This window comes from Hemiscyllium ocellatum, chromosome 7, assembly GCF_020745735.1.
Source record: "Hemiscyllium ocellatum isolate sHemOce1 chromosome 7, sHemOce1.pat.X.cur, whole genome shotgun sequence".
Classification (NCBI taxonomy): Eukaryota; Metazoa; Chordata; class Chondrichthyes; order Orectolobiformes; family Hemiscylliidae; genus Hemiscyllium; species Hemiscyllium ocellatum.
The window spans coordinates 8128359-8144259 of NC_083407.1; the positions used below are offsets into that span (position 1 = coordinate 8128359).

Consider the following 15901-nt stretch of genomic DNA (forward strand, 5'->3'; position numbering starts at 1 on the left):
ATGGCTGCTGTCCTCACCTCATCAGATTTAGCCAATCTCATGAAACCATCAGAAAACAAGTTTGAAGCTAACATCCCTATTAAAAGCCTGAAACTCAGGTCTACATCTCCTAATGGATTCACGTCTTTCAAGAATTTTTTTGTAAGGTGGAGGCTGTTCCCAGAGAGGCTCATTTGATTTTTATTAAATGCAACTTCAGACCGTTCCTGGAAATATATCCAGATTCCTGCCTCACAGCGCTGGGACCCAAGTTTGATTCCAGCCTTGGGTGAATGGAGTTTGCTCATTCTCCTGTGTCTGTGTGGGTTTCCTCCCACAATCCAAAAATATGCAGGTTAGGTGAATTGGCCATGCTAAATTGCCCCGTAGTGTTGAGGGATATGTAGGTTAGGTGCATTAGTCAGGGGTAAATGTAGAGTAATAGAGTAGGGGAATGGGTCTGGGTGGGATACTCTTTGGAGGGTCGGTGTGAACTTGTTGGGCCAAATGGCCTGTTTCCACACTGTAGGGATTCTATGTTTCTATGCCCAGTCATTACAAACACACGTTCACTATATATAAAGGCAGCTGAACATTTCAAACTGACTTTAATTCCTATCTGTTCAAATCTCCTGTGACAAAATAAGGGAATAAATCAGCTGGCTTGGAAAGACAATAGAACGAGACTCCAGAATGTGCACTGAACTATTTCTCAACAGCAGATTTGGAACAGCATTGCTGAGCAAGGATTAATGGGTTTGCAAACATGACCTGGAAGACAACCTCTTGCTCCCTGCCTTTCTCTTCATGAATTTCTGAAATCAATACCTGGTGAAGAAAATCCTTGGAGAACCAACAATCCAGCAAAAACTCAAGGATATCTTCAAAATTCATCACTGCTGATGAAACAAGACAGTAGCTAAACTTCATTCACACAACTCAAAGACTCAAAGAACTTTAAACTGTAATTCATCTATCTTCCTCTATGTATTGGGGTATATTTGAAAGCTTATTACTTGCATTCGTGTGTATGAATGACTTTTTTCCAGGATTGATAGGTAATAAAATTCCTTTGTTTTTAACCAAACCTTATAATCTAATTATTTCATTTTGATCAAATCGATAATGTTTTAAATGCAATGTGATAGCTGTGTGCGAAAAAGAAAATAAAAAGTATTTATATTAACCGACCAAGAGGGGATTTGATTACTTGCTTGGTCATAATAGCATGTAATGCCTGGTGACATGCTTTGGAAACTTTTATGATGTTTACAGGTGGATAAAGGGAAAGTGTTGAAAATGTGTTGCTGGAAAAGCGCAGCAGGTCAGGCAGCATCCAAGGAGCAGGAGAGTCAACGTTTCTGGCATGAGCCCTTCTTCAGGAGCCTTCCTGAAGAAGGGCTTATGCTCGAAACGTTGACTCTCCTGCTCCTTGGATGCTGCCTGACCTGCTGCGCTTTTCCAGCAACACATTTTCAGCTCTGATCTCCAGCATCTGCAGTCCTCACTTTCTCCAATAAAGGGAAAGTGTTAGACTAGTGTTATTATCACTGGACTGTCAATCCAGAGACCCAGACTATGTCCTGGGGATCCAGGGTTTGAATCCTGCCCTGGCAGATGGTGGAGTTTGCATTTAATAAAGAATCTGGAATTAAGGGTCTGCTGATGACCATGAAGCTATTGCTGATTTTTGGTAAACCCTATCTGGGTCACGAATATCCTTCAGGAATGGGAACTGCCATCCTTACTTAGTCTGACCTACATGTGACTCCAGACCACAGTTAGGTGATTGGCTCTTAACTGCCCTCTTGGCAATGAGGGATGGGCAGTAAATGCTGACCTAGTTAGCGATACCCTCATCCTGTGAATAATGTTTTTAGCAGTTGCTTAAGAAATCCATCTTTCAAATATACAAATTTAGATTTTTTTTTTAAATTACTTACAGTGTGGAAACAGGCCCTTCGGCCCAACCAGTCCACACCGACCCGCCACAGAGCAACCCACCCAGACCCGTTCCCCTACATTTACCCCTTCACCTAACACTACAGGCAGTTTAGCATGGCCAATTCACCTAACCTGCACATTTTTTGATTGTGGGAGGAAACTGGAGCACCCGGAGGAAACCCACACAGACACTGTCAAACTCCACACAGAGAGTCGCCTGAGGCGGGAATTGAACCCGGGTCTCTGGCACTGTGAGGCAGCAGTGCTAACCACTGTGCCACCGTGCCGCCCATTTGATATTGGGGTCGGTAAGCTCAGTTGGCTGGGTGATTGGTTTAGAATGCAGAGTGATCCTAACTGTATAAGTTCAATTGCCACACATGCCGAGATTACCATCGAGGTCTCTCCTTCTCAACCTCTGCCTGTGCCTGAGCCATGTGACCCTCAGGTTAAACTACCACCAGTTGTCTCTCTCTAGTGAGAGAGCAGAGCTTTGATGACATTATCTTTAATACCAGTATATAAACACCGCACTTGAATCCACAATTAATATTACACAAATACAGAGGGAGTGTGACAAATGGTTTGGTTAAGACTGTGGTGACGACCATTATCCTGAAAAAGAGGCATTCTGGACTCAAAGCGTTAACTCTGTTTCTATATCCACAGACCTGCTAAGTTTCTCCAGCAATCTCTGACAGTTTTTCATTCTTGTTTTCTAATCTGAATTGGTTTTGTGTCTAAGAAGGAGATTTGTACAAATGTGAATTAGATGCCAGGTTTGAATGCAGGGCTGTCTGGTTAGCTGTTATCAGGAAGTGTGTGAGAGAGTGGTTGTATGTTTGTGTGTGGGAGTGATTGTGTGTGTGTTTGTGTGTGGGAGTGATAGTGTGTGTGTTTGTGTGTGGAAGTGATTGTGTGCGTGTTTGTGTGTCGTTGTGTGGGCAAGTGATTGTGTGTGTGTTTGTGTGTGGAATTGCTTGTATGTGTGTGTGTGGAAGTGATTGTGTGTGTGTGTGTGTTTGTGTGGAAGTGATTGTGTGTGTGTTTGTTGAAGTGATTGTGTTTGTGTGTGGAAGTGATTGTGTGTAGCAATGTTTGTGTGTGGCAGTGATTGTGTGTGTTTGTGTGGGCAGTTATTGTGTGTATGTGCGCGTGGAAGTGATTGTGTGTGTGTGTGTGTGCGTGGAAGTGATTGTGTATGTGGAAGAGATTGTGTGTGTGTTTGTGTGTGGAAGTGATTGTGTGTTTGTGTTTGTGGAAGTGATTGCGTGTGTGTTTGTGTGGAAGTGATTGTGTGTGTGTGTTTGTGTGTGGAAGTGATTGTGAGTGTGTGTTTGTGTGTGGACGTGGTTATGTGTGTGTTTGTGTGTGGAAGTGATTGTGTTTGTGTGGGCAGTTATTGTGTGTATGTGCGCGCGGAAGTGATTGTGTGTGTGCGTGGAAGTGATTGTGTGTGTGGAAGTGATTGTGAGTTTGTGTGTGGAAGTGATTGTGCGTGTGTGGAAGTGATTGTCTGTGTATGTGTGTGTGTGGAAGTGATTGTGTATTTGTGTGTGTGGAAGTGATTGTGAGTGTATGTTTGTGTGTGGAAGTGATTGTGTGTGTGTTTGTGAAAGCGATTGTGTGTGTGTGTTTGTGTGGAAGTTTTTGTGTGTGTGTTTGTGTTTGGAAGTGCTTGTGTGTGTGTGTGGAAGTGATTGTGAGTGTGTGTTTGTGTGTGGAAGTGATTGTGTGTGTGTGTTTGTGTGTGGCAGTGGTTGTGTGTGGCAGTGGTTGTGAGTGTGTTTGTGTGTGGAAGTGATTGTGTGTGTGTGTCTTTGTGTGTGGAAGTGATTGTGTGTGGGTGTGGAAGTGATTTTGTGTTTGTGGAAGAGATTGTGTTTGTGTGTGGAAGTGATTGTTTGTGTATGGAAGTGATTGTGTGTGTGTGTGTGGAAGTGATTGTGTGTGGCAATGTTTGTGTGTGGCATTGATTGTGTGTGTGTGTCTTTGTGTGTGGAAGTGATTGTGTGTGTGTATGTGGAAGAGATTGTGTTTGTGTGTGGAAGTGATTGTGTGTGTGTGGAAGTGATTGTGAGTGTATGTGTGTTGAAGTGATTGTGTGTGTGTTTGTGAAAGCGATTGTGTGTGTGTGTTTGTGTGGAAGTGATTGTGTGGTATGTGTGTGTGGAAGTGATTGTGTGTGTGTTTGTGTGTGGCAGTGATTGTGTGTGTGTGTGTGTTTGTGTATGGAAGTGATTGTGTTTGTGTGTGGAAGTGATTGTGTGTGTGTTTGTGTGTGGTAGTAGTTGTGAGTGTGTGTTTGTGTGTGGAAGTGATTGTGTGTGTGTGTTTATGTGGAAGTGATTGTGTGTGTGTGTTTGTGTGTGGAAGAGATTATGTGTGTGGAAGTGATTGTGTGTGTGTTTGTGTGTGAAAGTGATTGTGTGTTTGTGTGTGAAAGTGATTGTGTGTTTGTGTGTGGAAGTGATTGTGTGTGGAAGTGATTGTGAGTGTGTGTTTGTGTGTGAAAGTGATTGTATATGTGTTTGTGTGTGGAAGTGCTTGTGTGTGTGTTTGTGTGTGGAAGTGATTGTATGTGTTTGTGTGTGGAAGTGATTGTGTGTGTATTTGTGCGTGGAAGTGATTGTGTGTGGAAGTGATTGTGTGTATGTGTGTGTGTGGAAGTGATTGTGAGTGTGTGTTTGTGTGTGGAAGTGATTGTGAGTGTGTGTTTGTGTGTGGAAGTGATTGTGAGTATTTGTGTGAGGAAGTGCTTGTGTGTGTGTTTGTGTGTGGAAGTGATTGTATGTGTTTGTGTGTGGAAGTGATTGTGAGTGTGTGTTTGTGTGTGGAAGTGAATGTGAGTATTTGTGTGAGGAAGTGCTTGTGTGTGTGTTTGTGTGTGGAAGTGATTGTATGTGTTTGTGTGTGGAAGTGATTGTGTGTGTATTTGTGCGTGGAAGTGATTGTGTGTGGAAGTGATTGTGTGTATGTGTGTGTGTGGAAGTGATTGTGAGTGTGTGTTTGTGTGTGGAAGTGATTGTGAGTATTTGTGTGAGGAAGTGATTGTGTGTGTGTTTGTGTGTGGAAGTGATTGTTGTGTTTTTGTGTGTGGAAGTGATTGTGTGTGTGTTTGTGTTTGGAAGTGATTATGTGTGTGTTTGTGTGTGGAAGTGATTGTGTATATGTGTTTGTGTGTGGAAGTGATTGTGTATATGTGTGTGTGTGTGGAAGTGCTTGTGTTTGTGTGTGGAAGTGATTGTGTGTGTTTGTGTGTGGCTGTGATTGTGTGTGTTTGTGTGTGGCAGTGATTGTGTGTGTGTTTGTGTTTGGAAGTGATTGGGTGTGTGGAAGTGTTTGTGGAATTGATTGTGTGTGTGTGTGGAAGTGATTGTGTTTGTGTGTGGAAGTGATTGGGTGTGTGTTTGTGTGTAGAAGTGATTGTGTGTGTGTATTTGTGTGTGGAAGTGATTGTGTTTGTGTGTGTAAATGATTGTGTGTGGAAGTGATTGTGTTTGTGTGTGTAAATGATTGTGTGTGTGTGTTTGTGTGTGGAAATGATTGTGTGTGTGTGCTTGTGTGTGAAAGTGATTGTGTGTGTGTGTGTGGAAGAGCTTGTGTTTGTGTGTGGAAGTGATTGTGTGTGGCAGTGATTGTGTGTGTTTGTGTGTGGCAGTGATTGTGTGTGTTTGTGTGTGGCAGTGATTGTGTGTGGCAGTGATTGTGTGTGTGTTTGTGTGTGAAAGTGATTGTGTGTGTTTGTATGTGGAATTGATTGTGTGTGTGTGTGTGGAAGTGATTGTGTTTGTGTGTGGAAGTGATTGTGTGTGTTTGTGTGTGGAAGTGATTGTGTGTGTATTTGTGTGTGGAAGTGATTGTGTGTGGAAGTGATTGTGTTTGTGTGTGGAAATGATTGTGTGTGTGTTTGTGTGTGGAAATGATTGTGTGTGTGTGCTTGTGTGTGGAAGTGATTGTGTGTGTGTGGAAGTGATTGTGTCTTTCTTTGTGAGTGTGCATGTTTCTATGTCTGTGTGTGTTTCAATGGCTGTGTGTGTATGTGTTTCTGTCAGTGTGTGTGTATGTCTGTGTGTGTGTGTGTGTGTGTTTCTATGTCTTCGTGTATATATGTGTTTCTGCCAATGTATGTGAATGTCTCTGTGTGCGTATGTGTTTCTGTCAGTGTGTGTTTATGTGTGGAAGTGATTGTGTGTGTTTGTGTGTGAAAGTGCTTGTGTTTGTGTGTGGAAGTGATCGTGTGTGTGTTTTTGTGTAGAAGTGATTGTGTGTGTATTTGTGTGTGGAAGTGATTGTGTGTGGAAGTGATTGTGTTTGTGTGTGGAAATGATTGTGTGTGTGTGCTTGTGTGTGGAAGTGATTGTGTGTTTGTGTGTGGAAGTGATTGTGTTTGTATGTGGAAATGATTGTGTGTGTGTTTGTGTGTGGAAATGATTGTGTGTGCGTGCTTGTGTGTGGAAGTGATTGTGTGTTTGTGTGTGGAAGTGATTGTGTCTTTCTTTGTGAGTGTGCATGTTTCTATGTCTGTGTGTTTCAATGGCTGTGTGTGTATGTGTTTCTGTCAGTGTGTGTGTATGTCTCTGTGTGTGTTGCAATGACTCTGTGTGTGTATGTGTTTCTGTCAGTGTGTGTGTATGTCTCTGGGTGTGTATGTGTTTCTGTCAGTGTGTGTGTATTTCTGTCAGTGTGTGTGTATATGTGTTTCTGTCAGTGTGTGTATGTCTGTGTGTGTGTGTGTGTGTGTGTGTGTTTCTATGTCTTCGTGTATATATGTGTTTCTGCCAATGTATGTGTATGTCTCTGTGTGCGTATGTGTTTCTGTCAGTGTGTGTGTATTTCTCTGTGTGTATATAGGTGATTGTGTGTGTCTGTGTGTGTATGTCTGTGTGTGTATAGGTGATTGTGTGTGTCTGTGTGAGTGTGTGTCCATGTCTCTCTGTGTGTATGTGTTTCTGTCAGTGTATGTGTCTATATCTCTGTGTGTGTATGTGTTTTTTTTAGTGTGTGTATGTCTCTGTGTATGTGTTTCTGTCAGTATGTGTGTATATGTCTGTGTGTGTGTATGTGTTTCTGTCATTGTGTGTGTGTGTATAGGTGATTGTGTGTGTCTGAGTGTGTGTGTCTGCCTGTGTATGTGTATGTCTGTGTGTGTGTATAGGTGATTGTGTGTGTGAGTGTTTATGTCTCTGTGTGTGTATAGGTGATTGTGTGTGTCTGAGTGAGTGTGTGTCCATGTCTCTATGTGTGTATGTGTTTCTGCCCGTGTGTGTATGTCTCTGTGAATGTGTTTCTGTCAGTGTATGTCTTTGTGTCTGTGTGTGTATGCGTTTCTGTCAGTGTGTGTGTTTGTTTGTGGAAGTGATTGTGTGTGTCTGCCTCTGTGTGTGGATGTCTCTGTGTGTGTATGTGTTTCTGTCAGTGTGTGTGTCGATGTCTCTCTATGTGTATGTGTTCCTGCCAGTGTCTGTGTATGTCTCTGTGTATGTGTTTCTGTCAGCGTATGTCTATGTCTCTCTGGGTGTGTATGTGTTTCTGCCCATGTCTGTGTATGTCTCTGTGTGTGTATGTGTTTCTGCCCGTGTGTATGTGTATGTGTATGTCTCTGTGTGTTTCTGTCAGTGTATGTCTATGTGTCTGTGTGTGTATGCGTTTCTGTCAGTGTGTGTGTGTTTGTGTGTGGAAGTGATTGTGTGTGTTTGTGTATGGAAATGATTGTGTGTGTGTTTGTGTGTGGAAGTGATTGTGTGTGTGTGTGTGTTTGTGTATGGAAGTGATTGTGTGTGTGTTTGTGTGTGGAAGTGATTGTGTGTGTGTGTGTTTGTGTATGGAAGTGATTGTGTGTGTGTTTGTGTGTGGAAGTGATTGTGTGTGTGTGGAAGTGATTGTGTGTGTGTTTGTGTGTGGAAGTGATTGTGTGTGTGTTTGTGTGGAAGTGATTGTGTGTGTGTTTGTGTGTGGAAGTGATTGTGTGTGTGTTTGTGTGTGGAAGTGATTGTGTGTGTGTGGAAGTGATTGTGTGTGTGTTTGTGTGTGGAAGTGATTGTGTGTGTGTGGAAGTGATTGTGTGTGTGTTTGTGTGTGGAAGTGATTGTGTGTGTCTGCCTGTGTGTGTGGATGTCTCTGAGTGTGTATGTGTTTATGTCAGTGTGTGTTTGTATGTCTCTCTATGTGTATGTGTTTCTGTAAGTGTGTGTGTGTTTTTGTGTGGAAGTGATTATGTGTGATTGTGTGTGTGTGTGGAAGTGATTGTGTGTGTCTGAGTGTGGATGTCTCTGTGTGTGTATGTGTTTATGTCAGTGTGTGTGTATGTCTCTCTATGTGTATGTGTTTCTGTATGTGTGTGTGTTTGTGGAAGTGATTGTGTGTGATTGTGAGTGTGTGTGTGGAAGTGATTGTGTGTGTGTGTTTTTGTGTGGAAGTGATTGTGTCTTTCTTTGTGTGCATGTTTCTATGTCTATGTGTGTGTATGTCTCTGTGTGTGTTTCAATGTCTCTGTGTGTGTATGTGTTTCTGTCATTGTGTGTGTATGTCTGTGTGTGTATGTGTTTTTGTCAGTGTGTGTGTATGTCTGTGTGTATATGTTTCTGTCTGTGTGTGTGTGTATGTCTCTGTGTGTGTATGTGTTTCTGTCAGTGTGTGTGTCGATGTCTCTCTATGTGTATGTGTTCCTGCCAGTGTCTGTGTATGTCTCTGTGTATGTGTTTCTGTCAGCGTATGTCTATGTCTCTCTGTGTGTGTATGTGTTTCTGCCCATGTCTGTGTATGTCTCTGTGTGTGTATGTGTTTCTGCCCGTGTGTATGTGTATGTGTATGTCTCTGTGTGTTTCTGTCAGTGTATGTCTATGTGTCTGTGTGTGTATGCGTTTCTGTCAGTGTGTGTGTGTTTGTGTGTGGAAGTGATTGTGTGTGTTTGTGTATGGAAGTGATTGTGTGTGTATGTTTGTGTGTGGAAGTGATTGTGTGTGTGTGTTTGTGTGTGGAAGTGATTGTGTGTGTGTGTTTGTGTATGGAAGTGATTGTGTGTGTGTTTGTGTGTGGAAGTGATTGTGTGTGTGTGTTTGTGTATGGAAGTGATTGTGTGTGTGTTTGTGTGTGGAAGTGATTGTGTGTGTGTGTAAGTGATTGTGTGTGTGTTTGTGTGTGGAAGTGATTGTGTGTGTATGTGTGGAAGTGATTGTGTGTGTGTTTGTGTGTGGAAGTGATTGTGTGTGTGTGGAAGTGATTGTGTGTGTGTTTGTGTGTGGAAGTGATTGTGTGTTTGTGTGTGGAAGTGATTGTGTGTGTCTGCCTGTGTGTGTGGGTGTCTCTGAGTGTGTATGTGTTTATGTCAGTGTGTGTTTGTATGTCTCTCTATGTGTATGTGTTTCTGTAAGTGTGTGTGTGTTTTTGTGTGGAAGTGATTATGTGTGGTTGTGTGTGTGTGTGGAAGTGATTGTGTGTGTCTGAGTGTGGATGTCTCTGTGTGTGTATGTGTTTATGTCAGTGTGTGTGTATGTCTCTCTATGTGTATGTGTTTCTGTATGTGTGTGTGTTTGTGGAAGTGATTGTGTGTGTGTGTTTTTGTGTGGAAGTGATTGTGTCTTTCTTTGTGTGCATGTTTCTATGTCTATGTGTGTGTATGTCTCTGTGTGTGTTTCAATGTCTCTGTGTGTGTATGTGTTTCTGTCATTGTGTGTGTATGTCTGTGTGTGTGTGTTTTTGTCAGTGTGTGTGTATGTCTCTCTGTGTGTATATGTTTCTGTCTGTGTGTGTGTGTATGTCTCTGTGTGTGTATGTGTTTCTGTCAGTGTGTCTGTATATCTCTGTGTGTGTATAGGTGATTGTGTGTGTCTGCCGGTGCGTTTGTCTATGTGTATGTGTATTTGTCAGTGTGTGTCTATGTCTGTGTGTGTGTATGTGTTTCTGTCAGTGTGTGTCTATGTCTCTGTGTGTGTATGTGTTTCTGTCAGTGTGTGTATGTCTCTGTGTGAGCATGTGTTTCTGTCAGTGTGTTTGTATGTCTCTGTGTGTGTATAGGTGATTGTGTGTGTCTGAATGTGTGTGTATGCCTGTGTGTGTGTATATCTCTGTGTGTGTATGTGTTTCTGTCAGTGTGTGTGTCGATGTCTCTGTGTGTGTATGTGTTTCTGTCAGTGTGTGTGTCGATGTCTCTCTGTGTGTATGTGTTCCTGCCAGTGTCTGTGTATGTCTCTGTGTATGTGTTTCTGTCAGCATATGTCTATGTCTCTCTGTGTGTGTATGTGTTTCTGCCCATGTGTGTGTATGTCTCTGTGTGTGTATGTGTTTCTGCCCGTGTGTATGTGTATGTGTATGTCTCTGTGTGTGTGTTTCTGTCAGTGTATGTCTATGTGTCTGTGTGTGTATGCGTTTCTGTCAGTGTGTGTGTGTTTCTGTGTGGAAGTGATTGTGTGTGTTTGTGTATGGAAGTGATTGTGTGTGTGTTTGTGTATGGAAGTGATTGTGTGTTTGTGTATGGAAGTGATTGTGAATGTGTGTTTGTGTGTGGAAGTGATTGTTTGTGTGTGTGTTTGTGTATGGAAGTGATTGTGTGTGTGTGTGTGGAAGTGATTTTGTGTGTGTTTGTGTGTGGAAGTGATTGCGTGTGCGTTTGTGTGTGGAAGTGATTGTGTGTGTGTTTGTGTGTGGAAGTGCTTGTGTGTGTATGTGTTTTTGTCAGTGTGTGTGTATGTCTCTCTATGTGTATGTGTTTCTGTATGTGTGTGTTTTTGTGGAAGTGATTGTGTGTGATTGTGTGTGTTTGTGGAAGTGATTGTGTCTTTCTTTGTGTGCATGTTTCTATGTCTCTGTGTGTATGTCTCTGTGTGTGTTTCAATGTCTCTGTGTGTGTATGTGTTTCTGTCATTGTGTGTGTATGTCTGTGTGTGTATGTGTTTTTGTCAGTGTGTGTGTATGTCTCTGTGTGTGTATATGTTTCTGTCAGTGTGTGTGTGTATGTCTCTGTGTGTATGTGTTTCTGCCAGTGTGTGTGTATATCTCAGTGTGTGTATATGTGTTTCTTTCAATGTGTGTGTCGAAGTCTCTGTGTGTGTATGTGTTTCTGCCAGTGTGTGTGTATGTCTCTGTGAATGTGTTTCTGTCAGTGTATGTCTATGTGTGTGTATATGTTTCTGTCAGTGTGTGTGTGTGTATGTCTCTGTGTGTATGTGTTTCTGTCAGTGTGTGTATGTCTCTGTGTGAGCATGTGTTTCTGTCAGTGTTTGTGTATGTCTCTGTGTTTGTATGTGTTTCTGTCAGTGTGTGTGTCGATGTCTCTGTGTGTGTATGTGTTTCTGTCAGTGTGTGTCTATGTCTCTGTGTGTATGTGTTTCTGTCAGTGTGTCTGTATGTCTCTGTGTGTGTATAGGTGATTGTGTGTGTCTGCCTGTGTGTTTGTCTATGTGTATGTGTATTTGTCATTGTGTGTCTATGTCTGTGTGTGTGTATGTGTTTCTGTCAGTGTGTGTATGTCTCTGTGTGAGCATGTGTTTCTGTCAGTGTGTTTGTATGTCTCTGTGTGTGTATAGGTGATTGTGTGTGTCTGAATGTGTGTGTATGCCTGTGTGTGTGTATATCTCTGTGTGTGTATGTGTTTCTGTCAGTGTGTGTGTCGATGTCTCTGTGTGTGTATGTGTTTCTGTCAGTGTGTGTGTCGATGTCTCTCTGTGTGTATGTGTTCCTGCCAGTGTCTGTGTATGTCTCTGTGTATGTGTTTCTGTCAGCGTATGTCTATGTCTCTGTGTGTGTGTATGTGTTTCTGCCCATGTGTGTGTATGTCTCTGTGTGTGTATGTGTTTCTGCCCGTGTGTATGTGTATGTGAATGTCTCTGTGTGTGTTTCTGTCAGTGTATGTCTATGTGTCTGTGTGTGTATGCGTTTCTGTCTGTGTGTGTGTGTTTGTGTGTGGAAGTGATTGTGTGTGTTTGTGTATGGAAGTGATTGTGTGTGCGTTTGTGTGTGGAAGTGATTGTGTGTGTGTGTGTGTGTGTGTTTGTGTGTGTGGAAGTGATTGTGTGTGTGTTTGTGTATGGAAGTGATTGTGAATGTGTGTTTGTGTGTGGAAGTGATTGTGTGTGTGTGTGTGTGTTTGTGTGTGTGGAAGTGATTGTGTGTGTGTTTGTGTGTGGAAGTGATTGTGTGTGTTTGTGTGTGGAAGTGATTGTGTGTGTGTTTGTGTATGGAAGTGATTGTGTGTGTGATTGTGTGTGTATGTGTAGAAGTGATTGTGTGTGGAAGTGATTGTGTGTGTGTTTGTGTGTGGAAGTGATTGTGTGTGTATGTGTAGAAGTGATTGTGTGTGGAAGTGATTGCGTGTGCGTTTGTGTGTGGAAGTGATTGTGTGTGTGTTTGTGTGTGGAAGTGATTGCGTGTGTGCGTGTGTGTGTGTGGAAGTGCTTGTGTGTGTATGTGTTTCTGTCAGTGTGCGTGTGTATGTCTCTGTTTGTGTATGTGTTTATGTCAGTGTGTGTGTATGTCTGTCTGTGTGTATGTGTTTCTGTATGTGTGTGTTTTTGTGGAAGTGATTGTGTGTGATTGTGTGTGTGTGTGGAAGTGATTGTGTCTTTCTTTGTGTGCATGTTTCTATGTCTATGTGTGTGTATGTCTCTGTGTGTGTTTCAATGTCTCTGTGTGTGTATGTGTTTCTGTCATTGTGTGTGTATGTCTGTGTGTGTATGTGTTTTTGTCAGTGTGTGTGTATGTCTCTGTGTGTGTATATGTTTCTGTCAGTGTGTGTGTGTGTATGTTTCTGTCAGTGTGTGTCTATGTCTCTGTGTGTATGTGTTTCTGTCAGTGTGTCTGTATGTCTCTGTGTGTGTATAGGTGATTGTGTGTGTCTGAGTGTGTGTGTCTGCCTGTGTGTTTGTCTATGTGTATGTGTATTTGTCAGTGTGTGTCTATGTCTCTGTGTGTGTATGTGTTTCTGTCAGTGTGTGTATGTCTCTGTGTGTGTATGTGTTTCTGTCAGTGTGTTTGTATGTCTCTGTGTATGTATAGGTGATTGTGTGTGTCTGAATATGTGTGTATGCCTGTGTGTGTGTATATCTCTGTGTGTGTATGTGTTTCTGTCAGTGTGTGTGTCGATGTCTCTGTGTGTGTATGTGTTTCTGTCAGTGTGTGTGTCGATGTCTCTCTATGTGTATGTGTTCCTGCCAGTGTCTGTGTATGTCTCTGTGTATGTGTTTCTGTCAGCGTATGTCTATGTCTCTCTGTGTGTGTATGTGTTTCTGCCCATGTCTGTGTATGTCTCTGTGTGTGTATGTGTTTCTGCCCGTGTGTATGTGTATGTGTATGTCTCTGTGTGTTTCTGTCAGTGTATGTCTATGTGTCTGTGTGTGTATGCGTTTCTGTCAGTGTGTGTGTGTTTGTGTGTGGAAGTGATTGTGTGTGTTTGTGTATGGAAGTGATTGTGTGTGTGTGTTTGTGTGTGGAAGTGATTGTGTGTGTGTGTATGTTTGTGTGTGGAAGTGATTGTGTGTGTGTGTATGTTTGTGTATGGAAGTGATTGTGTGTGTGTGTTTGTGTGTGGAAGTGATTGTGTGTGTGTGTGTTTGTGTGTGGAAGTGATTGTGTGTGTGTTTGTGTGTGGAAGTGATTGTGTGTGTGTGTGTGTTTGTGTATGGAAGTGATTGTGTGTGTGTGTTTGTGTGTGGAAGTGATTGTGTGTGTGTTTGTGTGTGGAAGTGATTGTGTGTGTGTGGAAGTGATTGTGTGTGTGTTTGTGTGTGGAAGTGATTGTGTGTGTATGTGTGGAAGTGATTGTGTGTGTGTTTGTGTGTGGAAGTGATTGTGTGTGTGTTTGTGTGTGGAAGTGATTGTGTGTGTGTGGAAGTGATTGTGTGTGTGTTTGTGTGTGGAAGTGATTGTGTGTGTGTGGAAGTGATTGTGTGTGTGTTTGTGTGTGGAAGTGATTGTGTGTGTCTGCCTGTGTGTGTGGATGTCTCTGAGTGTGTATGTGTTTATGTCAGTGTGTGTTTGTATGTCTCTCTATGTGTATGTGTTTCTGTAAGTGTGTGTGTGTTTTTGTGTGGAAGTGATTATGTGTGATTGTGTGTGTGTGGAAGTGATTGTGTGTGTCTGAGTGTGGATGTCTCTGTGTGTGTATGTGTTTATGTCAGTGTGTGTGTATGTCTCTCTATGTGTATGTGTTTCTGTATGTGTGTGTGTTTGTGGAAGTGATTGTGTGTGTGTGTGTGTGGAAGTGATTGTGTGTGTGTTTTTGTGTGGAAGTGATTGTGTCTTTCTTTGTGTGCATGTTTCTATGTCTATGTGTGTGTATGTCTCTGTGTGTGTTTCAATGTCTCTGTGTGTGTATGTGTTTCTGTCATTGTGTGTGTATGTCTGTGTGTGTATGTGTTTTTGTCAGTGTGTGTGTATGTCTCTCTGTGTGTATATGTTTCTGTCTGTGTGTGTGTGTATGTCTCTGTGTGTGTATGTGTTTCTGTCAGTGTGTGTGTCGATGTCTCTCTATGTGTATGTGTTCCTGCCAGTGTCTGTGTATGTCTCTGTGTATGTGTTTCTGTCAGCGTATGTCTATGTCTCTCTGTGTGTGTATGTGTTTCTGCCCATGTCTGTGTATGTCTCTGTGTGTGTATGTGTTTCTGCCCGTGTGTATGTGTATGTGTATGTCTCTGTGTGTTTCTGTCAGTGTATGTCTATGTGTCTGTGTGTGTATGCGTTTCTGTCAGTGTGTGTGTGTTTGTGTGTGGAAGTGATTGTGTGTGTTTGTGTATGGAAGTGATTGTGTGTGTATGTTTGTGTGTGGAAGTGATTGTGTGTGTGTGTTTGTGTATGGAAGTGATTGTGTGTGTGTTTGTGTGTGGAAGTGAATGTGTGTGTGTGTGTTTGTGTATGGAAGTGATTGTGTGTGTGTGTGTTTGTGTATGGAAGTGATTGTGTGTGTGTTTGTGTGTGGAAGTGATTGTGTGTGTGTGTAAGTGATTGTGTGTGTGTTTGTGTGTGGAAGTGATTGTGTGTGTATGTGTGGAAGTGATTGTGTGTGTGTATGTGTGGAAGTGATTGTGTGTGTGTTTGTGTGTGGAAGTGATTGTGTGTGTGTTTGTGTGTGGAAGTGATTGTGTGTGTGTGGAAGTGATTGTGTGTGGAAGTGATTGTGTGTTTGTGTGTGGAAGTGATTGTGTGTGTCTGCCTGTGTGTGTGGATGTCTCTGAGTGTGTATGTGTTTATGTCAGTGTGTGTTTGTATGTCTCTCTATGTGTATGTGTTTCTGTAAGTGTGTGTGTGTTTTTGTGTGGAAGTGATTATGTGTGGTTGTGTGTGTGTGTGGAAGTGATTGTGTGTGTCTGAGTGTGGATGTCTCTGTGTGTGTATGTGTTTATGTCAGTGTGTGTGTATGTCTCTCTATGTGTATGTGTTTCTGTATGTGTGTGTGTTTGTGGAAGTGATTGTGTGTGTGTGTGTGTGGAAGTGATTGTGTGTGTGTGTTTTTGTGTGGAAGTGATTGTGTCTTTCTTTGTGTGCATGTTTCTATGTCTATGTGTGTGTATGTCTCTGTGTGTGTTTCAATGTCTCTGTGTGTGTATGTGTTTCTGTCATTGTGTGTGTATGTCTGTGTGTGTATGTGTTTTTGTCAGTGTGTGTGTATGTCTGTGTGTATATGTTTCTGTCTGTGTGTGTGTGTATGTCTCTGTGTGTGTATGTGTTTCTGTCAGTGTGTCTGTATATCTCTGTGTGTGTATAGGTGATTGTGTGTGTCTGCCTGTGCGTTTGTCTATGTGTATGTGTATTTGTCAGTGTGTGTCTATGTCTGTGTGTGTGTATGTGTTTCTGTCAGTGTGTGTCTAGGTCTCTGTGTGTGTATGTGTTTCTGTCAGTGTGTGTATGTCTCTGTGTGAGCATGTGTTTCTGTCAGTGTGTTTGTATGTCTCTGTGTGTGTATAGGTGATTGTGTGTGTCTGAATGTGTGTGTATGCCTGTGTGTGTGTATATCTCTGTGTGTGTATGTGTTTCTGTCAGTGTGTGT

The 15901-nt window shown here is 42.3% G+C and overlaps 1 protein-coding gene across 1 annotated transcript in view; it reads left to right on the plus strand.

Moving 5' to 3' along the window:
• LOC132817315 (receptor-type tyrosine-protein phosphatase-like N) overlaps nt 1-15901 on the plus strand; it is a 281771-nt gene continuing 265870 nt past the window's right edge. Inside the window, exon 1 of the mRNA XM_060827725.1 lies at nt 1-98. Within this exon, the coding sequence (XP_060683708.1) occupies nt 1-98 (98 nt within the window). The remainder of the gene's footprint in view (nt 99-15901) is intronic.